This window comes from Podarcis pityusensis (assembly GCF_964106645.2).
Source record: "Podarcis pityusensis genome assembly, chromosome: 3".
In the NCBI taxonomy this organism is placed as follows: Eukaryota; Metazoa; Chordata; class Lepidosauria; order Squamata; family Lacertidae; genus Podarcis; species Podarcis pityusensis.
The window spans coordinates 92,646,689-92,669,986 of NC_138026.1; the positions used below are offsets into that span (position 1 = coordinate 92,646,689).

The 23,298-nt window shown below is 42.1% G+C and overlaps 1 protein-coding gene and 1 long non-coding RNA gene across 3 annotated transcripts in view; one reads left to right on the forward strand and one right to left on the reverse strand.

Moving 5' to 3' along the window:
- The window catches only part of LOC308474215, a 26,927-nt gene continuing 3,629 nt past the window's right edge, over positions 1-23,298 (forward strand). The window contains exons 1-3 of one of the 2 annotated variants that reach the window (XR_013984557.1): positions 1-690; positions 5,688-5,820; positions 22,606-22,659. This is a non-coding gene — a long non-coding RNA (uncharacterized lncRNA). Of the gene's footprint in view, positions 691-5,687; positions 5,821-19,232; positions 19,372-22,605; positions 22,660-23,298 lie in introns of those variants that run through there. The other variant, XR_013984558.1, reaches the window with a different exon arrangement.
- The window catches only part of FBXO28 (F-box protein 28), a 20,980-nt gene continuing 11,274 nt past the window's right edge, over positions 13,593-23,298 (reverse strand). The window contains exons 2-5 of the mRNA XM_081000273.1: positions 22,125-22,234; positions 19,225-19,363; positions 18,608-18,803; positions 13,593-15,826 (exon numbers count right to left, since the gene is read on the reverse strand). Coding sequence (XP_080856399.1) covers positions 15,432-15,826; positions 18,608-18,803; positions 19,225-19,363; positions 22,125-22,234 — 840 coding nt within the window. The 3' untranslated portion in view covers positions 13,593-15,431. The remainder of the gene's footprint in view (positions 15,827-18,607; positions 18,804-19,224; positions 19,364-22,124; positions 22,235-23,298) is intronic.

Sequence of the window (23,298 nt, forward strand, 5' to 3'; positions counted from 1 at the left end):
AGGAGGCGGAGTGCGGGCGGGGGAGAGTTAGAATTGAGGTTTTCGAATATGGGCTTTGCCCTCCCTCTTTGTGCGCGTTTCTCTCTCCCCGCTCAAACGCCGTGGCGGCTTACTTCAAGGGAAGCACCTTTATGTTAACCACGCTAGCCTTGATTATAACACGACGCCGTGAACTGCCGCTGACATTTATTGTAATTTATACTTGCGTCACGATAATAGTACGTTATTAAGAACTTGGTGAAGTGAAGTAGGGCTGAGGGAGCAAGTGACGCGGGGGAGGAAGGCTGTTGTTTCAGTCACGAAAGTCGGTTAGTTCCCTGAAGGTTGGGAGCGACAGACAAGAGGAGGCCCGGCTGAGTTTCAGAAGACAGACAGCCACGTCTGCTTTTTATCCTCTTTTCTGCCTCCGTTTCCAAACTTCTTTCACCACCAGAAAACAACTCCGCACTTTTGAGAACTGCTCCTCAACATTTCTCTCGGCGTCTGCAATGGCGCCCCTAAAGGTTTCGCGCTGCTAAGCCACAGGTTCAGCTTGGGACCTTCTCTTGCCCTATATGGCTTCGAAAGTCAGCCCCGAAGGGAAACTCCCCCGGGGAAGGACTTCTTGTCTCGCAGCTGCAGTGTCAGAAGCCGCTGCTGGGTGCACTTACGGTAATCTCTATCTCAATTCTGGGCATGCCTACCTTACAAGTAAGTGTGCACCATTTTTCAGTATTTAGGGGTCCAAATCGCCAAGAAACTTAACGAACTTCTTGTTTTTTTTATCTTGTATTTTTATATCGTGAAATACCCCTGGGATCTGCAGATGAAGGGCAGTATACAAATTATGCACACACACACACACACACACACACACACACACACACACACGGTGTGATGGATTGTCCCCAGGTACAAGTGTTTTGGGAGTTGGTATGCTAAGAGATTTGTGCGATTTCTGGTCAATGAATATATCATCTCCAGCATTCATGATGTTCAATATGTTTGTGGATAGAAATTTAGTTCGTAATCATAAAGAATTGTTGAGTCGTTTACTCTCGACTGCAGAAGCAGTTGTAGCTCAGAACTGGAAGACACATCGCAATGTAAATATTGACCAGTGGTGCAGCCTGTTATGTTATGTTAACTTACCTTTCACATCTGTTTTGTTTTGCTTTATCTTTAATTTGTATTTTCAAAAGCTTTGTCCCACTTGTAAATGTCTAAAAGAAAAATAAAGGCATATCTCACATGAACACTCCCATCCTACACATATTTTCTTGGAAGTTCTATTGAGTCTGTTGAAATTTTAAATTCTCTTCTGTACTCCAGTTTTATCTATCCCTGACAGACAGAAGTAAGCCCACTGAAAATTGCTTAGAGAAATAGGTGATAATTAAGAAAAAGCAGTGTAATTCTTTCAAGTAATACAGGGTTCCAGCAATGAAGGGGGGCAGAGGAATGGAAGGAGCTACTTGTCTGGGGATACATTTGCCCTCCTTCACACGCACACAATTTTTCTACAGGAACTTTTCAAGGTGTAGGAACCTTGAACATGCTTGCATCTGGTTACATAAGCAGGGCTGGCCAAAACAACTGAGGCCCCCAATCAGCTCTACCACACAACCTGAAAGTTTCACTTCAGCGGTCTTGGTGTCATTACAATGGGCCCTGCAGAGCCTCATGGATTGCATGCTGCTTCTTTAGTGCGCCTAAAAACATTGCTACTCCAAGCCACTGTTTGGTTTGTTTGTACAGTCAAACCAGTCCCTCTAGGCACAGAGCAATTAACTTGGACTACCTGTTCAAAATGTTAAACGTGGCATGTACCTGTGTTTTGATGGAAATTCTGAGACAGCATTCATTGTGCTGTAATGTTCTAGAATGAGGGAGAAACAGTACCGTTTATAAAAGGCTGGTTGTGTGCCTCTCTTGAAGTTGCTTCACACAGAGAGAGATGGCATCCATAAAAAAAACCAAAAGCACATTGAACGTGCTATGTCACATGTCACAAGCACATGTGTCCACTTATTTGCCAGTGCACACAGCTGAACACTTGTGTGTTCTTCACACCTGATGAAGTATATGGAGATTTCCTAGAAGAATGTGGTATCTGCATAGAACAGACTTGCACATCCAAGATGAAACACAGGCCCTGTATATTCGGGGCTCAAAAACCTATTTCAGCTGCATGCCTCGGATAGCAAAACTTGAGGCATTGGCTTGGGCACATCACAAGCTGAGCAGGTCTGGAATCATTGCAAGTGATGTGCTGTTCATTTCCCCTGAAATAAATATGCCGCACAATCCATCTCTGCTAACATAAAGCTGTACACATAGGAATCACACCAAACATATAAGGGCTTAACCATTTATAGAAGTCCCCCCTTCTCTCCCCCCTCCTCTTGTCTCCCCCAACTTTATACTGTATACAGTAGTAAAATCTCACATTGAATATAACTTATCTGCAGAAAGAACTTTATGATCTGAAAATGGAGACAATGTATGTACTTTTTCACCCAAGAAAACCTTTAAAAAACACAATTGGGGGGGGGGAAACGGGGTAAAAAAGTCCTGCTTACTTCAGTTTGGCTCAAATAAACCTATCTTTTTCTAGTTTGTACCAGAATCCTATTAAAAAAATTAAGAGCCCTTACTTAAAATAAGGGGCACTTAATAAGTGACTGCTGCATGATATATTGCCCCCACCTCTTATTTCACTTCATCTAATGAAAGTATTGTCTGGAAGAAATCTTACTAGTCCTAAGTAAACAAACTGAGCAAATAACAGTGACAGCTATGCAGGTAGAAAGCAAAGAGGCATGATGACTATCCGCTGCAGAAGCTTTGAGAGGTTGCTGAACAAAGCCTTCAGGGACATGATAGCCCTATCTCACTCACAGGTTGATTGCTCCTTGGTTATCACAAAAAAATGTGGGCCTCAGGGAAGGGGTGGAGGAAATCATCCATTAAGAGAGACCTATTCCATGGGGGACACACGGATATCCTCTTGTACAGTGGTACCTCGGGTTAAGAACTTAATTCGTTCTGGAGGTCTGTTCTTAACCTGAAACTGTTAAGTTGTTCTTAACCTGAAACTTTGGGTTAAGAAGCACCACTTTAGCTAACGGGGCTTCCTGCTACCGCCGCGCTATTTCTGTTCTCATCCTGAAGCAAAGTTCTTAACCCAAGGTAATATTTCTGGGTTAGCGGAGTCTGTAACCTGAAGCGTATGTAACCCGAGGTACCACTGTATTGAGGAGAATGCTGTAGGGAGTGGAGGAGGGACTCCTAGTACTGTGTGAGTCAGTTGATCATTGGAAACATAGATATGTGAAATGTGTGCAGACCACATGGCGACTTGCCTGCCTGGTGCAAAGACAGCAGATACCACATGCCAGCCTCATTTGCTAATCACATGAAGCCAAACTATGGCTTAGCACAAATGAGCAAACATGGACTTCCAGAAGGAAGATCATAGCTACTTTGCTCCTCTTTCTGTCAGCCTGCTGCTACACTGCTGTAAGCAAAGCCCTGGTTTGGCTTAGTGTTATGTCTAAACCCAGGATCATGGTTTATCTTCCCCAGGTAAAGCATGAGCAACAAGTCATGAACAAACCTTGGCTACAGCTCGTGGCTTGTCTGGAACAAAATAAACCATGAGCCCTGGGTTCAGATGTAACACTAAGCAAACTATGGCTAAGCTCACAGCAGTCATGTAAGACTAACACTTGTAAACAATAAAAAATAAAAACACAATAACAGAATATGTAACCTAGAACATGCTGAAGTTACATTGCAAATGATGAGGGATAGCCATGTATTTCAGATACACCGTCCATTGGAAGGCAAACACAGCTTAGGCAAATGCATAAAAATGTGCAACCTTGAAAAAAATATTACCCAGAAACTAAAAAGATTTGCAAAAAAAACCCTTCCAACCCTATTTTTGTTGGGGTTTATTCTTAAAATTCCTTTTCCTGTATTCTTTCTTTGCATTTGTTATTCTGTTAATAAGTTAAAATAAGATTACTGTTAACGTATTTGTTAATTCAGAGAAGCTACAGTTTTAGAACTATACTTTCTTTAAAGAAAATTAATTCTAACATAGCAGATAGGAAAATTCATAATTTTTTTCCCCAATTAAGTCAGGAGGTAAACAACTAAAATATGTCTTTCTTCTCTGCCGCAGAATATCTATATTCTGCACCTTCTTATGCTGTTTTCCATTTAACAATCTGCAAAAGAAAAAGTCAGCGCTACAGAACCATTCTTGCTAATGTCCTGTTATTTGAGTTTTCAGGAAATCGCTCGTTAAAATAGGCACTGTACTAATGTATTTGTTATTCTAGCAGAACTGATTACTCTGGATATGATATAGCAATATTTTTAGGGACCAGGTATCACTGTGATGAATAGAATACACTTTCCTCCAAATATGTAGGATATTTTGCAGTGAATGGATGCTTCACCCTATTAAATGTACACCTGTGGAATAGTATCTTTAATAATTGTGTTGATTATTTGCCATGTGATAGCTCTGGAGAATTCCTTTGTGAAAATATTTAACAGCTTATATACCACCATCCAGGACTCTAGTTCTCTCACAGGTCAGTTTTCCCCAGCAGTGTATGTTTCAGTGGTGCACAGTTCCATCCACCTGGTCATTGAAAACAGGGATAAGGAAACCAGAGCACACCGAAAGGCCATTTACCTTCCTGCCGCAGTGGTACCTGTTTATCTACCTACTTGCACTGGCGTACTTTCAAACTGCTAGGTTGGCAGGAGCTGGGACAGAGCAATGGGAGCTCACCCTGTCGTAGGGATTCAAACTACCAACCTTCTGATCGGCAAGCCCAAGAGGCTCAGTGGGTTAGACCACAGTGCCACCCACATACTCCTTCCCTAAAGGCTTCTTAGCTTTCTGACCTAACCAGACTGATTATCCTAATCCTTCTTAATGGACTTTAACTATGTATCACACTTGTTGTTTTTCCCTTCAGCCTTTCTCTGGTTCCCACATCAACCCTCCATTCAAGTTTCTAATTTCTCTGCCTATATCTCATTTTAACTCCACCCAACATTCCATCCCACTTTCCTGCTGTACATCTCTATTCCATTCACTCTTCTATTGCGATCAGGTGCTAAAATTTTGCTAAGATCCATTCCTAAATCTTGTCTTCTTTTCCTTACTGTCACACAATGTTTAAAAAAAACAACCTTATAAACTGCCCTGGAATAAATTCTGTGGAAGAGGCCGGAGCATGGCTAGGTACTTAAAAATACTCAAGCACATATTTGCTTGAAGTTTGCATATTCTAATTTAGATGCTCTGGGAAACTAATATAGTGGCTTATGAACAAATTAAGATTTTTTTTTTCATTCGTTTTCAAAGGGGCAGAGGGAGTAGAAAACCCAGGGCTCAGCCACATGTACCGCTCCTTCACAATGTTCCTGGGAACAGGACTGGTGCAAAATACTGTACCGGCTTCATTCGATAGCTTTAGCATACTCAGGAATCGAGTGTTTTGTGTCACTTTTGTAGGAAATGTGTACTTTTTTGTGCATTCTGCAATCTCCAATTTTTTGGAGTTTCCACCACCCCACTCCAATATTTCCATTCTTTCTGCCACCTGCTTACTCCACCCTCCCCTACTGTGTTCTATGTTTTTAGCTGTTCTTATTTTTATCTATAATCTGCCTGTCAGGGGAAAAAGTGGAGTATTAACAACAACAACAACAACAACAACAACAACAACAACAACAACAACAACAACATGATGTATGGAGAAACAATGGTCTCAGACTTTCCTATAGAAGGGCCAACCATGCTTGAGAATGGTATGTGTTCTAAATAAAACAGGTCAGGTCTAAACTTAAATCTCTTAACTTTGCAGTGTTTATTGCCTGCTGCCAATTTTTAACTACTATTCAAATAGTTGGAACAAGTCTGATTATATCATTGGATTATCTTGTTTCAAACACATCACATGGTGGTGGGGGGTGGGAGAGAGCTTTGGTTCCATCCCTTCAAGATTTGCCTTATGAGTAAGGCTGAACCTTTCGATCCCCTGAAGGGGATGTGCGGAAACAGAAAAACACAAAACAGTAATCCCTAGACATTTCTTGCACCAGAAACGGTAATCTGAGAAAGACCTAATGGTCAAATAGGAACAACCACTTTCTTTGCTGCTTTCTTTATAAGCACAGGGAGGAAATGAGAAATAATACATACTGTGGAAATATGTTGCTGGCATACATGTTAGATCATTATATTTTTTGTTGGTATCCGTCTGTCTCAGGGGACACTGGAGTGTGCCTCCAGGGGTGGAGTCAAACCACTGCATTAGCAGCACCAAAGTGACCTCCCAGGGGCGCAAGCCTAGGAAGTGTGTATGGAGGTCCTGGGCTGCCCAGATGACCAGACCACCCATTCAGCCTCACTAATGAGGACCAAAGAAAAGCAGAGCAATATGAAGCTATGCGCTTCAGAGTTTTCCAACCCTGAACAGTAGGATTGTTGGCATGTCTGCTAAGCAGGTTACAGCTTACAGCTATGTCAGGTCTTGAGCATCTAGCAATGAAATTCAACTTGCCTAGAATGCATCTGTACAGCGTTGTGTCAGAAAACGCTTCAGCAGTACTATCTACCTGGTAACCTGTCACCATCGGTGTGTCTGCTGGGTTTGCATCAACCAAATTCAACCTGGTTAATACATCAGCAATTTTCTGTGTTTGGTGTACCAGAAAATTACCTGCTTGGTCCCTCTCCACCTGCAGAGAAAGATAGTTGGATACCTCACCAAGATCCTTCATGTCAAAGTGCTCCTTCAGTTGAGCTAGGGTGCTTTGGTACAAAGCCTGATTCTTCCAAAACATCAGAAGATCATCAACAAAACATAAACAGTATAGTTTGTTTTGCCCCTCCTCCTTGACAAACACACATGGATCAGCTTTGCCCTGGTGAAAACCTAGAGAAAGCAATGTCTCAGTGAGTTTTGTGTTCCAACACCTGGCACTCTGCTTGAGACCATATAAGGATTTCCGCATTTACAGACCATTCCCTTCTGTATCTGCATCCCATCAGGTGGAAGCATAAACAGCTCCTCGTCCAAAATCCCGTACAAAAAAACTGTATTAATGTCATGATGGGAAACATGCAGTTTCTCCTCCGCAGCGATCTTGAGCATCAGCCAAATGCTCTCATATTTGACTGTGGGAGAGTAGGTCTCATGGTAATCCTGTCCTGGTACCTGTGAAAAACCTCTGGCAACCAATCTGGCTTTGTGTCTGACAACCTTGCCATTCTGGTCTGTCTTGGCCTTGAAGACCCATTTGCTGCCAACCAGTCTCATTCCTGGGACTACCGGTACCAATTCCCAAGTTTGGTTCCTATTCAAGGAATCAACTTCAGCCCTCATGGCATTAAGCCAAGGCTCAGCATCTTTAGAGGTTAACTCCTGAACCTCTTTGAAGCTTGAAGGTTCCCATACCTTCTCTGAGCTACTAAGAACAGCAGTTGCCGTCTTTGCAAACTCATCAGCAAATCTCTTTGGAGGTTTGCCCTTCGTCGCCCTTTCAGATCTGCGTACTAGACGCAAGTCTTCTGGACTCATCTCCTCCTTCTTAGTATATCTGTTCCTATTAACACAAAAAATTGAAGCAAAATAGTTAGCATATTGATTAGTATCCCTTCCTATTCACAGCCAATTCAAAAAGCACTTATCTGTGCTAGTTAAATGACGACTTCCAATGGAATAGACATGTCTGTCAGTTGCAGCAAAAGCATCATTATCTTGTGGCATATGCCATGAAATAGCATCTGATGTAGTGAGCTCTAGTCCACAAAAGCTTTAAAGCCTGTTTGTTGAGTTATACAGTGCATTTTTAACAGTTACCACCTTGTCAGGTAACCAACACTGCTGATCTCAAGAGGTTTCTACATGTCCTAAATTGTAGGAAAAACAAACTTGCCTAGAGGCCTGAATGTTTACACTAAGTAGATGGGCAATATTCCATCTTTCACCAGAGTTGCGTATATGGTCACCTAGATAAAAAGTTATTTATCTACAAATTCCAGAGGCTACAGACAGATAAAAAGAACAAACAGTCTTGTAGCACCTTGAAGGCTAAGGCTGCAATTCTATGCACGCTAACTAGTGAGAAGCTCCCATTGAGCTCAGTGGAACTTGCTTCTGAGTAAATTTGCATGTGTCATACCAGATTTGTTGTGACAGAGAAATTACTGATTATAGCAGAAAGAGATGAATGTGGTGGGACTGAGGACATAATGATATCAAGTTTAAGGGTTGATTTTCCACGATCCTTAAATTCTCAAGAAGTCAGTCTACTGTTACAAAGTGGAAGCATCTTTTCTGGGTATCATAACAAAGGAAGAACTGCATTCTTTTTCACATGAAACATTACAGCATGGGTAGGCAAACTAAGGCCCGGGGGCCAGATCCAGCGCAACGGCCTTCTAAATCTGGCCCGTGGACAGTCCGGGAATCAGCGTGTTTTTACATGAGTAGAATGTGCCCTTTTATTTAAAATGCACCTCTGGGTTATTTGTGGGGCATAGGAATTTGTTCATATTTTTTTTCAAAGTATAGTCTGGCCCCCCACAAGGTCTGAGGGACAGTGGACCGGCCCCCCGCTGAAAAAGTTTGCTGACCCCTGCATTACAGTATTGACGTCTTTTTTCTTAATTTATCTACTAAAATGTCTTATTTATCCTGTCCGGTTGCATTTATGAACAGGATGTTTAAAGAGTGGTAGAAAAGTAGAAATTCCCTACCTTTTCCATGTATGCTTAAAACCAGTGTCTTTGGTGAATGGGGGAACGCTATTGGCGGGGGAGAACCTAAAATACATCAGACTGGAATAATTTTCATGGGTCTTTTGATCCAGGCCAGAGGGCTCTAAATACACTGCCACAGCCTCTCCAGAATAATGTGTCACATGACTCGAAACATCTTAGTCAATTAACTGGAAGTTTTCCAAAGCAATCTTAAGCATGTTTACTCAGAGATCAAGCTCTCAAAGTTTAGTGGGGCTTACTCTCTATGAAGCATGTTTAACATTCCAGCCTTCATCACTTAAATCTGCACACATTTCAATGCAAGTAGAACAATAGTTCTCAAGATGAAAGCATGCTTTGTTTTTCTATTATTCGTGCATCTGTCACAGCAGATACCACCTTAGCAGAAGCATTCCCACTGTATGAAAGAGAAGCAGAAATATTTATCCATAAATGATGCCTGCCTACCATATGAAAGCTAAAAATAAGTTTACAGTATCTTTTTTTTACTGAAATTACTGAAAATCAGAAGAGTTTATTGAGGAAGCTCATATATTGTTCTGCACCTATCAAAATAGTTGGGAAGAGAGAGCTGGGGAATATTTTTTAAATACATGGTTTGTATGCAGTCTCTCTCAGCCAGACTGATGTTGTCTTTTACAAGCAACCTATCTTTCCAATGCAGCATTTCCTGCAAACAAGAACATGCACAAGGCGCATCATACAGAATTACTACAAACAGATAACAGACAGCTGATTCTAGGTTTTAACTTTATGAATATTTTTGGCATCCGTCAGTTTCATGAAAATATGCAAAATGTGAACTTCACATGCACATGTAATACCACGTATCTGTAGATATGGTTTTATTGCTTTCTAGAAATTATGTTACTACTTTTAGAAATTGGGTTTAGTGTTTTTTCCTGTTTTTATCTTGTATACCACTTTGATGACCTCCAGCTGTAACTTATGACACGTTTCTGAATAGCCATCCATACTGAACATATGCATTGCATATTCACTCTTGATCTCTAGCATAAGAAGAGTTTGGATTTGATATCCCGCTTTATCACTACCTGGAGTCTGAAAGCGGCTAACATTCTCCTTTCCCTTCCTCCCCCACAACAAACACTCTGTGAGGTGAGTGAGGCTGAGAGACTTCAGAGAAGTGTGACTGGCCCAAGGTCACCCAGCAGCTGCATGTGGAGGAGTGGGGAAGCGAACCCGGTTCCCCAGATTACAAGACTACCACTCTTAACCACTACACCACACTGGCTGGGGTGGGGTACACTTTTTCTGTAATCTGCCAGTGGCTGAATACCAGCAGTGGTCAGAACATCTCTTTCTCTCTGCACACACACACACACACACACACACACTTACCTCTTCCTCCCTGTTCTTCAGATTGCCTGGGGAGGGACAGGCCACTCTTAACCAAGTCCTTTTCTTCCATCTCCTTTCATTGTCATGTCCCACCCCCCTCCTGCCCTCCTCTTCTTTTGGGCTCCCAACACCTACATGAAATGTGACCAAGGGTTGTCCACATCTAATTTAGCATCACTAAGGACCTGCTCTTAGTAGAAAAGCTTTTTAAAAGAACAGGGATTTCATTTGTGTGGGTTTGAAACTGAAGGAGGCCATGTTCCTCAGGAAAAGAAGGGAGAGTAACATGATATGGAAAACACATTTTGATTACCTGCTGCTGGTAATTTAGATTGCAATAACCAAATTCTGTGCTCTGAAGTGTTTACAATGTTATTACATATCCATATAGGCACTCCATATATTTAAGATGCTAAAGAGGCCACTGCATATGCACTGAACTGTACTGCTCTCTCTAGTGTTGCCAGCATTTGCCATAGAAGTATGTCAAGAAATGGTGGTCAGTTTCAAACACCCCCCTCAGGCTATTGCAGCAGGCTTTGCTGAACAAAGTATATAATTCTTGTGGTCTAATTTTCATTACCTTGTCTATTTGCAATCTCACTGAAAGGCTCCGATTCTTACCTAGATTCTAAACTGCTAAGGGCTTTGAAAGGTATTATCAAGAATCAGGTTCTCTCGTATTTTCCTCCTCCTGTGAACATCAGAGGTCCAGCTGGGCACATCGCTGCTTCAAATGACAAACCTAGCAGTGAGCCATGAGGGGCACAGCCTCCTCCATCATAGCACCAGACCTCTGGCATATTATCTCCAGGAAAGTCTATCTGGTCTCACTGCCGTGTGTCTTTTGCCACCTGGCTAAAACACAAGATAGTAAGCTTCCTGAAAAAGCTAGCAGCAATGGGTTGCATTCAAAGTAGCAGTAAGGGAATAATCTGCTAGTGCAAGGATTTCTGCTTTCACATTGGAATGTTCTCCCCCACCCACGTGCCCCCTAAACATTCTAGGGTGTTCCCTCAACCCTCTAGAGCAGATTTGGGGAGGGTGCATGGTACAAGTGGGGAATTCTGTTGCACAAGCATAAATCCTTGCACTAATGAGTTAAAATGCAAATGCAAACAAGTACAGTCGTACCTTGGTTGACAAACGCCTTAGTTCTGGCTCCCGAATGCCGCAAACCCAGAAGTGAGTGTTCCAGTTTGCAAATGTTATTTTGGAAACTGAACGTCTGGCAGGGAAGCTCCTGCAGCAAATTGGAAGCGGCATCTTTGAAGTAAAATGCTTTGGAAGTCAAACGGACTTCTGGAACGCATTCCATTCAGCTTCCAAGGTACAACAGTACTGTATTTTTCTGCCTATAAGGCGCCCCCATGTATAAGACGACCCCTATTTTTTTGAACCCTTAATTAAGAAAGTCCTTGGTATGCCTCCCCCCCTTCTCAGTTTGATTCCCTGGCACCATATTTGTATAAATTAACTATCCCAAAATACAGACGTGCCTTCACACTGGCCAGATTACATGTGATGCCCTCTGCCGTACTGGAGGGCAGATACCAAAAGATTCCAACTGAGAAACGACTCTGCCCACGTGGAGATGGCAATCTGGAAACAGTGGCTCATGTTCTCCTGTCCTGTCCCCTTTATAAAGATCTGAGGAATGAGATCATCACCCCACTCTTACTTACCATCCCAGGCTGCCCATCTGCGGCCACATTGTTCTTTCTTTTATCAGATGAAAATGATCAGACAACAGCAAAGGTTGCAAGGTTTATCAAGTGAAGGAAAGCATCGCTTTTGCACATGACTATGGCATGATGGGAAGCATTGCTTCTGCACATAACTGTGGCATCATGGGAAGTCTTGCTTCTAAGCTTTGTTCTGCTCCTGCTGCACAAACCGTGCTGATGCTAAGACATTCCCTCATCACCCTGGTACGTTCTGTTCACCTTGAGTTCACACCATATCAATCTGTACTTACCCCTCCTTGTACATTCCTTTTTCGTACCACTCTGGTACGGGCAGTCCGAAACCATGCCTGTGTAAACTCCGCGTTCCTTTTCCCAACCTTTAACCTGTCTATGATTAATGTCTTATATGCAATAATTAATGTCTTATATGCAACCCTTGCTTTGTACTTATGTTAACCAATCAGCAACAAGCACACACGTGGCAAACGCAGTAATATTCAATAAAAGGGACTCTCCGAGGCTTGCTCGGAGACGCCTCCCGTATGACACCTACCTGCTCGTCTGTCGTTCATTTTCAACCCAACAATCGAGGGTGCAATGAGATTAACGGCTACTATCTGAACGATAATCTTGGTCATCTGATTGTCCTTTTTACCCACTGTCTTTTTAATTGTATATATTGCTTGTTTTATGTTGCTATGGCCGTTGGCTAATGCGAATAAAGTTTATCTAATTAAGAAAGTGGGCCAGAGCCTGAGTCCAAACCTGAGCCCAAGCCCCTGTGCATTCACTATCCATGTATAAGATGACCCCAAATTTCTTACCAAAAAATATATAGCAAAAAACATAGTATTATACATGGAAAATTACACTACCTACATGACTCCTCAACTTATGCAGAGAGAATTGTACTCTAGAAATTTGAATGCTTTTTCCAGCTTCCATTTCCAGAATACTTTCAATCATTCACTGAAGAGATAGGCATTATTGCAAAACAGCTGTAAAATTTGTGAGTAGAGATGCTTTCTATACCTGGGGCAGGTATTAACTTCAGTTAGCAAAGCAGTTTTCCAGACTATTGAGGACAGCAGAATTTAACAGGGAAGCTTTTGCTTTTCTACGCCTGTATAAACAAACCTGACCAGGAAATACAGTGGCTCAGCAAAATACTTCTGTGGTTACCCAAGAGTAATATGTTTCTGGAGGAATATGGGGCGTTTCTGACATGATGGTCTTTCGGTAGTATCTGTAAAGAGGACCAATGTGGGTGAAGCAAATGACAGAAGCTCATTCCCATGCCATAATCATGGGAATGAACCACTTTCACCATTGTGATTCTTTCTTGAAGATGTTTGTGTAGGATTCAGCCACAAGAAAGTGGCACACACCTCCCTGGTAGCTCATGAATAGGGTGTTACTCTGAAAATACCTGGTTGAGGGCCTAGCATGTAGATAGGCAGACTGCAATGTTTATGTCATAATGTCAGTATACTGTGCTATATACTTATGTGGTTCTACACAGACGGGTGCAGAGAATCCTATTTATCCTGCTTCTCAGGCATTGCAAACCAAGGATATTGGATTGGATACTGAAAGAAATTAAATGCACCGCACAGTAATTGCTGAGAAGACTACCATTTGTGTTCCCACTCTGGAATGCATCCGCAGTAGTTATTTCTAATGATCAATCATGCTGATGTTGTACAACATAGCTCCTCAAAAATAAGAAACTTTCAAGTGAATGTTTTAAAATTCATATATTATCCTTGAGACAGTTGAATATATGCCCACTGCTAAGACACAAGAGTCTGCTCCCATTTAAAAGGGGGGACGGGGACACAAACAGTAAAAAGGCCTTAAGATAGCAAAAACAATATAATTAAAAAATCAAAACTCCAAACTCTGGACATCAATTTGTAATATATTGTTTTATGGGGGGGAAATCTACTCCAAATTATCAATTAATGGACTTTGATTAACATTTAAGAAAAAGCCCAGAACAGTCTTTAGGAAAGCTTTGTGTTTTATCTTTAACTTGACAAATGAAAATGAATAAGCAGCTTCCATTTTAAACCAAGGTACTTCAGCGAAATGTCTAAGTTACCAGTGGCCTTTTGAACTACCACTCAAATTCAATTTTCTATTCTCATTTCAAATTCAGTCTTGTGAAAATATGTCCATTCGGCAAAAGCAGATTAAGAGGAAAATGTAACAGTCGAGCAACAGTGACATCGTTTGGTAACAGCAAATTAAAAACCATGGACAGCAATACTTGTTGGATGCTTAAAAAAAAATACAACCGGGGAGAAATTCACTGTACATTACAACTTTGAGGCTGTTAAAGTGACAAATCCAGACTGTACAGTGCAAGACATGCGTTTCCAGTTACAAATTCAAAATGGAAGGAGTGCAAAAGAAATTAAAGCTTTTTTGTCTGAAATCAATTTACTTTTTATGATAAGGAACACAGTATTAGACAGTTATTTCAATGTAACAGTAAGGTCTTTCTCTCAACATAAACTTTTTAGAATTTGAACCATGCCTTAGGAAGCCTGTGTAATACGAAGAACAAATCGTTTTTATCCAATGTTTAATAGTCTTTGAACCGCTGAATCAGCATCAGTAGTGTATAATCAGAAACTCACAGGCTAAAGGAATCAACCTTTAGATAAAAGAGTACCTGCTATCTATAGGCAAGCAGAAGCAGCAAAATAGTCTGGCTTATATACTCTTGACAAAAGTAAGATAAAATGACCTTGCAAGAAAAGAAACAGCTGTGCTGAAAGCAAATGCAAAGTCATGGCTAAGGAACCAAGAAATTGCTGTACAAAAGGTGACAGAGGCCAACGATTTAATTGCAACTCCAGGCAAATGCTTTACCAAGCTAAGAAATGCATGCGTCTCTCCATGCAAAGATAAAAATATGGCTCCAAATGCTTAGGAGGAGGGTATGCATTTGTGAAATCTAAACTGAAGTCCCTTGCCTGTTAAGTTTTACAAAAATATATATAGCCAATACTGTAAGCTTCAGAAGTCATATTTACTTGTTATGTTGACTCCCACATTTATAAGCTACTTTTCAGACATTCTAAACCTGGTCACTTGCAACAAAAAAGTCAACCTCCCCCCGCCAAAAAAAACCCCACAAGATTTTCAAAAAGTGGTTCTTTCAAGTGAAGAGAACATCTGCTGTTTATCCACTTTTAATCTTCTAGCCAATTAAGCCTGGGTTTATTTAGTATACTCATTTACAGGAACAGATGCATAAATATAAGTTTCACTTTAATAGTCATCTGCACAGAAAAGGAAAATTAACTTTTCAAAACGTGATAGAGCAGGTCTGGTTAGTACAAATCTATGGCAAGTTATAATGATTCTGTGCCGTAGGCCCACTCAAACAGAAGCAGGGCAGGTTTGGGAAGAAACATCTCAGCAACGAGAGAAAGTTGTTCAAGTCTATGGTGTTCTGAAGAACCAGCAGCCTAAATGACACCATGCTCTGAATAGCGGTATCCAGACCAGACAACCTGCTTGGGCTACTAAAGCAGTACATCCTCCTGGAGGTGTCATTTATTCCAAAGTTATTTATTATTTCGAAGGCGTTTAGACTTCCTAAGCGCACCTATTGATTCGACAGCCTTCTTCCTTTTCCTAGGAGTCTCCTCGCTTGGTGCTGACCCTGAGGAATTTCCCACTGCGCTTTCCATAACCTCTCGCAGTTTACGTTCGAGCTCAGCCAGTCGGGCATTCTGCTCACCTATGATCTGGGTTTGCTCAAGCAGTTTCTGATCTTGATCTTGCAGCTGCTTCTGTTGCTCTTGCACTTTGGTGCGAAGCTCTGATATTTCGCGCCTTAGCACAGTCACACCTGCACCGTTGGTTTTCACTTGCTGCTGGAGTTTGGTGACCTCCTGCCTCGATGGGTTTTGTTTGGAGAAGAGCTGCATTGTGGTTAAGGCTGCAGAAGGACCTGGAACTGCAGGAAGAGAAAATTTACATTTCCCCCCGTCTCATTTCAGATTTTGACTTGCACTCAGTCTTATGCCTTCAAAACAGATCATCAGGGTTTGCAATGTGAACAAGCAAACCTATAACTATTCCCCTACATATAAACAAAATTTAATGCATGCGCAAGACTTGAGCATATTCACAGATTTTTACATTCCTGCTTAACAGGTAAAGAGGAAAGTGCTGTTTAGAGACACTCCTACTTTGGGTTGCAGCCAGCAGAACAGGTTGCCCTTCAAGTGAGCACACCCCTTAAATATTGTTTCAACGTTACGTTACCAACTGTATACAGTGGTACCTCGGGTTAAGTACTTAATTTGCAGTGGCGTAGCGTGGGTTGTCAGCACCCGGGGCAAGGCAAGTAATTTGCGCCCCCTAACCCGTGGATTTGCGCCCCCTAACCCTAACCCCCAGATGTTGCGCCTGGTGCGGCCGGCCCCCCCTGCACCCCCCACGCTACGCCACTGTTAATTTGTTCCGGAGGTCCGTTCTTAACCTGAAACTGTTCTTAACCTGAAGCACCACTTTAGCTAATGGGGGCTCCTGCTGCTGCTGCTGCGCTGCTGGAGCACGATTTCTGTTCTCATCCTGAAGCAAAGTTCTTAACCCGAGGTACTATTTCTGGGTTAGCGGAGTCTGTAACCTGAAGCGTATGTAACCCGAGGAACCACTGTATTCTGCCCTTAAATATTACTCCAGGTATGTTGGAGGCCTTTTACATTTTAGCCCAACTATTTCAGGAACTCCTCATAGTAAACAAAAAAGCCGTGTTAACAGATGTTGGTTGCATGGGTCTCTCTTATGAAATCAGCATTCATGGGAAACAGTCACTTCAGTAATCAGGACCCACATAATCAGCCCCCAGCAATATGGTTGTCATGTCATTGAATGTTACCCAAGCCTTGCAGTAATTGTTTCCAGTAAAGTACCTGAATAACATTCTTAAGAACTAACCTCATGCTTCCAGACCTGCCTATAAGCAAAGTAAAATTTAGTGCTGGAAAGTGAGATACGGCTGCTGCCCTCTAAAGGTTGACTTTAAGTATAAAGAGTGAATTATTTGGGCAAAAAGTAAACACTGCTTTGTTTTAGGATTCAAGTTTGGTTTTACTGGCCAAAGTTTTATACAAAATAGAAGACTGTAGGAAGCATATCGTATATAGAACAGAAGGAAGGAAGGATATAGAGGAAGCAAAGCCAAGTTGATTTATATTCAATATCTATTTTGATAGCTAAAAAATCTCTTGGCATTTTACATGAAAAAATATTTGTGATTTGGTTATTAAAAAGGGACTTTGAACAGGTATAGAGTGAGTGAGGCTATCCTAAGACTTTAAAGAATTTTAACAGCTCTAGTTTGGTAAGAATCATGGGGGTTTAAAAAAAGGTTTGTTATTAATTTACACTACTGTACACTTTTCTATTTTAATTATTGATGTATTGTTAGAAGAGTTCTATATTATGAGTTATTCTGTTTGTATTATGTTCTGTTGCTACTATATACTGGGAAGTGCTGGTACTCAACCATGAAGTTGTTACAGTAAGTGCTACACTTTTAATGGGGGAGGGAGGTGCACCAGTACTGCATACTCTTGGTATATTAATTTTACATCATTCAGTAATTAGAGTCTATTATCAACCCCAAATCCAAACCTAAAGAGGATGAGAGCTAAAGGCCTCTATTGCAAAGCTGGAATTCCAGATAATAAACTAGCAAAAAACAGAGCTTGACAAGACATTACACTGCACTAGAGTTTTTGCTTTAAGGGAGAAAATTAGCGCACAAGAAATAATTACCGGTACCTCCTACTGCCTAATCGTACGATCACACCAGAACAGTATTCTAGAAAGTAATTTAATTTCTGACTGTAGGAGTATCAACCTATCATTAAGGGAGAGCAGGAAAGGTGTGCTCCACCCACCAAATCAAAAAGTGTAAATTACCATCATAATTTAGGTCATGGCGCTGCTTTTCCTAATGCAATGTTAAGGAAAAATTAGGCAACAATAATAATAATAAAAATAATATATTATCATTATCACCATCATCATCCCAACCCATCTGGCTGGGTTGCCCCAGCCACTCTGGGCAGCTTCCAACACATATAAACACACTTACTGGAATGGAATGGGGATAAAGCATGACGGCAGTGAGGATACAGTGGTGCAGGCTCACTGGCAGAACCAATCTGGTGCTTCCAGCCGTGCATACATCAATATGAAGTTACTTTCAGTAGTACAAAAGACATTAATATAAGCAAGATAACCAAAGAAGGAAGGTTCTTCCTTTTAGAAGCCATTGGATTGGATCCAAAGGACACCTCTGTTCACAGAAGGGCCTTCAATCCTGTGGAGAGTTCTAGGAACAGAAGTGGGTGCAGTGGGTGGGGGGAGAGATCTCCACCTATACTCCCTTGCGGCTGCTGCAAACCACTTCCCACCCTATTCCAAAGGAAGCAGAGCAGATTTGTGGGGAATATAGAGTTGGGGTGGGGAAAATTATCATCCTTCCCCCTTCCATGCACATTAACTGGAAGCACACTTTCCACTAGCAGAATGCTTCTCACTTTTTCTCTGGATCCTTCAAATAGTTTCTATTTTAAAACGTTATGTTCTGTTTTAATATAGTAATGGAACACCCTTTTTTAATGATAACATTCAGAGGAGACAAAAATCACAAGAAAGTGGAAGTACTATAGCTTCCCACTGGCTGCATAATGTACAAAGACTCAGAGCATACATGAGGTACCTGGAGCTGCCGCTATAAGCCGTCCTGATACATCTGATCCAGGCAATTTTCTTTTTAGAATTGGAACAATCTTCTCATCAAAATATTCCATTGCCATCGATGAAATGTCCCTTAACTCCTGAAGGACTTCGTGGGCTCTCTGGGGAGCTTTGGTAGAGTTTACATACCTTAACACACGATAAATTTCATCAATTACCTAAAACAAACGAGAAAAGTTGAGACATGGCGACTGGCAAAAGCTAAGAGTAGCATATCCTTTAATAATGTCTAATTTCCACAGTGACTTAAAATTATTTTAAAAGTAATTGAAAGGTACTTGAAATTATCTTGAGAACAACTTATGAGTCGTTTACCATTTTATTTACAAGCAATACAATTCACATTTTAATCAATGTTTTATAAATAGTTTCAGCTAGTACATTTACATACCATGTGATCAAAGCCCTAATAAGTTGTTAAGCCAATCCGTTATTAACAAAGGAACAGCATTTGGATAAGAACCATCTGAGATAAACCTACAGAAGGTTCTGAATTTCCATCAGTGGCTCCTCAAAACAAAGTTTAGCCCTAATGACTTATTCCATCACACTTTAATGCAGCCATCTTTTGGACTTTACCTTCCCAGGTATAAAGCAGCAGAGGTTAGAATCCACATACTTCATGAAGGTCATATTTAGCAGGGACAGCCTTGTTTCTACAGCAGCAAGAATGTCTGCATGGCGAGCTAGCGAGTGATTTCTCCGTTCCGATTCCCGTCTACAAAGACACATCCAAGACAGTGAGAAACACGGCAGAGATCTGCAGGACAGGTGGAGCAATACAGTCTGGAAGTTTACCAGATTCTGTCACCAAAAATGATGTGTGCTTTAAGAAGCCGTTCCATTTTTTTCCATTCTAGTTCAAAATAATAATGTTTATGACTCAATCTGCTTTTATATAGATCCAACAATTTTCGTATTATTTTCCAAGTAATTTTCAGACATGGGTGAAACTAAAGAGCCTTGAGTTTCCTTGAAAAGTAGATGGAGTACTTTAAAAATAAATACATGAGGAAAATGCATTGCTAGAACATCGCTCATAGCCCTCCTTTGCTCACCACCATTGCCACACTTGCATGAGTCCAAGAAGAATTCCAACAGCAGTTTGATATTTCACACTATAGCATAAGAACCGGATACAGGTGACATTGCGTATGCTATCAGTTCAGCACCTAATGCGAAGATACCAGAAGCTGTTGCTAATTTAATTCAACAGTAATATCCTTCTCTTTTTTCCACACACTCCCTGCTGCAAGGCCCATTTCCACCTGGCCTAGTGGGCAGCCCCAGACTCCCAGGAGCTTCTTTTAACTGTTCAGGGTGAGTCTGGGCCCTGCCCCCTTTGCCATGTGGAAATGGACCTTGCAGTACTCACGGCAGCAGCAATGTCCCTCCAGCCTCCCATGTCAGACCTATGTTATAGCCCAGGGATGGGTTAGGGCAGGGGTCAGCAAATGTTTTCAGCAGGGGGCCAGTCCACTGTCCCTCAGACCTTGTGGGGGGTCAGACTATATTGGGGGGGGGAATGATCCAAGAGCACCATGAACCCTGGTGGCTGCTTACCTGTCTTGCGAGTGGCAGGGGCAGGAGGGATGATGAGCGGCGTGCAAAAGGGCTCCGGAGAGGGGCTGCTTAAAATGGTGGCCACTCAAGCACTGCTGCTGCTGGCACCAACAAAGCCCAGTCCCCTTCCTCCTCTAGGCAGGGTGGGGACAAGCCAGGAGGAGGGAGGGAGGAGGCGCCGCCACCACGAGGGAGGGAGAGGGAAAGAATGTGCACGCTAGTGATCCACACGGCGATTCCCAGACCGTCCGCGGGCCAGATCCAGAAGGCAACTGGGTCTGATCTGGCCCACAGGCCTCAGTTTGCCTACCCATGGGTTAGGGATTGATTGTTTCTCTCTCCAAGCCAAATTTGGCAGTTGGGCGGGACATCGCCTGACATTATGAGACCCATTTTTGCCCACATGGCTTGAAATCAAAAGGCACAGGTAAGGGCACAGCCCACAAAGCGCTGACTGATCAGCTGATCTTGGGAAGCCCCATGCACAATGCTTTGCAGGTGCTGCCAGTGAGTGTCTGCAAAGACATGTTCAACTTAGCCATGTTTTACAGTAATATGTGATGTCGAGTGTAGGGCAGGTGGATGTTGCTTGGCTAAAATAGCCTTGCAGGTCAAAGGGGGAGGCTTGGCACACCTAATTAAGCCCACAGACTGGAGGTTCCCCACAGCAGTTCTAACTTTCTGATCCCAAATGGGACCCTCAGGCAGCTTACAAATGTACTAAAAAATGCTAGACGTTGTATATGAAGATAATGTATTAGAATAAAGCACAGAGATAAGACAGTAAAGAACTCAAAGTTGTTTACCAACCTGAGAGCCCTGCAAAACAAGAGATTTTAACCAGCTTTTTGAATGCTATGGGAGTTGAGTTGGAGTTTTCCTGGGGAGAGAGAGTACCATATAGAAGGTGTTACCATTCAGGAAACGCTGAACTTGGGAGGTGATTTCCTTGACCTTAAATGGCTGTGGCTTCCATAGAAGGGCCTCAAGTTGTACATTTGAGAAGCTAGTGCTTCAACATTTCTCTGTAAGTGCCTCCGTTTAAAATCAGTTCTACCTCTGGCAGTGCTGAGAAGCCAAAAAACCAGCATACAGAATGATAACCTGCATTAAATACCGTACATAAACCAGGATATAGAGCGATGTGGAAGGCACAGTCTTCTATACAGGGGCTTTTCAATTCCCATATGTAGCCCTGCTCTCTATTATTTTTAAAATTTACACACACACACCCTTCAGTGGCCAGTGGGTATATGCAAACAAAACTCACTATCCTATTCCAGTGTGTGCCATGCAATTTATAATCCCACTGACCTACAGCAGGGGTAACTAACACGATGCCCGCGAGATGTTTTGACTACAACTCCCAAGCAGTCTTCGCCAGTACAGCCAAGGGCCAGGTAATTATACTTCAAAACATCTGGAGGGTCCCAGGATGGTGAAAGATGACTTACAGTATTACTATAGGATATCACTGATAGCGCCTGTCTTCTCCAAAGGCAAGACAGGCAGTGACACTCAAGCAAAATGAGAGCCTAGGGCCAAGCAGAGGGGGAAAAGTCAACCCAAACAGAAAATCATTCAAGGTACAGATTGTTTGTGCTGTACTTTTGTACTGTTTTATTGTTGTTAGCCGCCCTGAGCCCGGCTTCGGCTGGGGAGGGCGGGATATAAATAAAATTTATTATTATTATTATTTCTGCTGCAGCGCTAAGGTGCACAAACAGAACTGGTAGCTCATTCTTCATGCTATATGCAGAAGCTTGACTACTGTCACAAATCCATCAGGCACAAGCAGGATATATTCTTTAAATATTTGTTTCACAACCGGTTGCAAAGCAGCTTTCCTTATATAATCTTCTTGCAAATACAGATTTTTAAGGAGTATTACTTCTGACCTTGTGGTAAGCACATACCTTGGGAGCTGTGCTTTAACCTGTTTCTGGCACAAGTTGTGGTATCTTTCCACTTTCAGAAATCCCTGATTCAGCATTCTCTGGCAGACCAAGTCCATTCGCTTACAAACCTACATTGAAAATACAAAAACAAAACTCAAGGTGTCTTCTTTAGTAGTTAATAAGCTGTGAGCCCCTTTTATGATTAACCAGTTTGTCTTAAGGCTACACAGCACAATTTGAAATGGGGCCGCTTCCAAAGATTACAAAACCGTCCCTTTGCCCGTTCCAAATAATTTGTTCCAAAGCTCCAACTCCAGAACATGTTTACCGCTCACATGGTGTGAATGTTGATGTCTTAACAAAAAAAATCCATGCTTTCTGGTGCATGAATAAATTCTCAAGTGGTGTAACACTCTTCTTAAATGGATTCTTTTAAAATTGTAACATTCACTTCAATTCCATTTATTATATGTTTATTCCACTCTTTCATCTGCCAAAGGAGCTCATAATCAAAAAGAAGCTGAGGCACATGCTCAGGTTTACAGACTAAAAGGTAAGTCACACAAAAGGAAAAGGTGTGGAGGGAAAAGAGAATAGCAAAAGATCAAAAACAATGCCAGAACAAGGTAGAAAGTTGTAAAGGTGCAAGTAGCTGCTGCTACTGCTGTGAGTAGATTGTCTCACCAGAGTAGTGCATGCTCTGGTTATCTCCCGCTTGGACTACTGCAACGTGCTCTACGTGGGGCTACCTTTCAAGGTGATTCTGAAACTGCAATTAATCCAGAATGCAGCAGCTAGACTGGGGACTGGGAGTGGCCGCCGGGACCATACAACACCGGTCCTACATTGGCTCCCAGTACGTTTCCGGGCACAATTCAAAGTGTTGGTGCTGACCTTTAAAGCCCTAAACGGCCTGGGTCCTGTATACCTGAAGGAGCATTTCCACCCCCATCGTTCAGCCCGGCCACTGAGGTCCAGCTCCGAGGGCCTTCTGGCAGTTCCCTCACTGCAAGAAGTGAGGTTACAGGGAACCAGGCAGAGGGCCTTCTCGGTAGTGGCGCCTGCCCTGTGGAACGCCCTCCCATCAGATGTCAAGGAAATAAACTGCTATCTGACTTTTAGAAGACATCTGAAAGCAAACCTGTTTAGGGAAGTTTTTAATGTTGGAAGTTTTATTCTGTTTTTAGTCTTC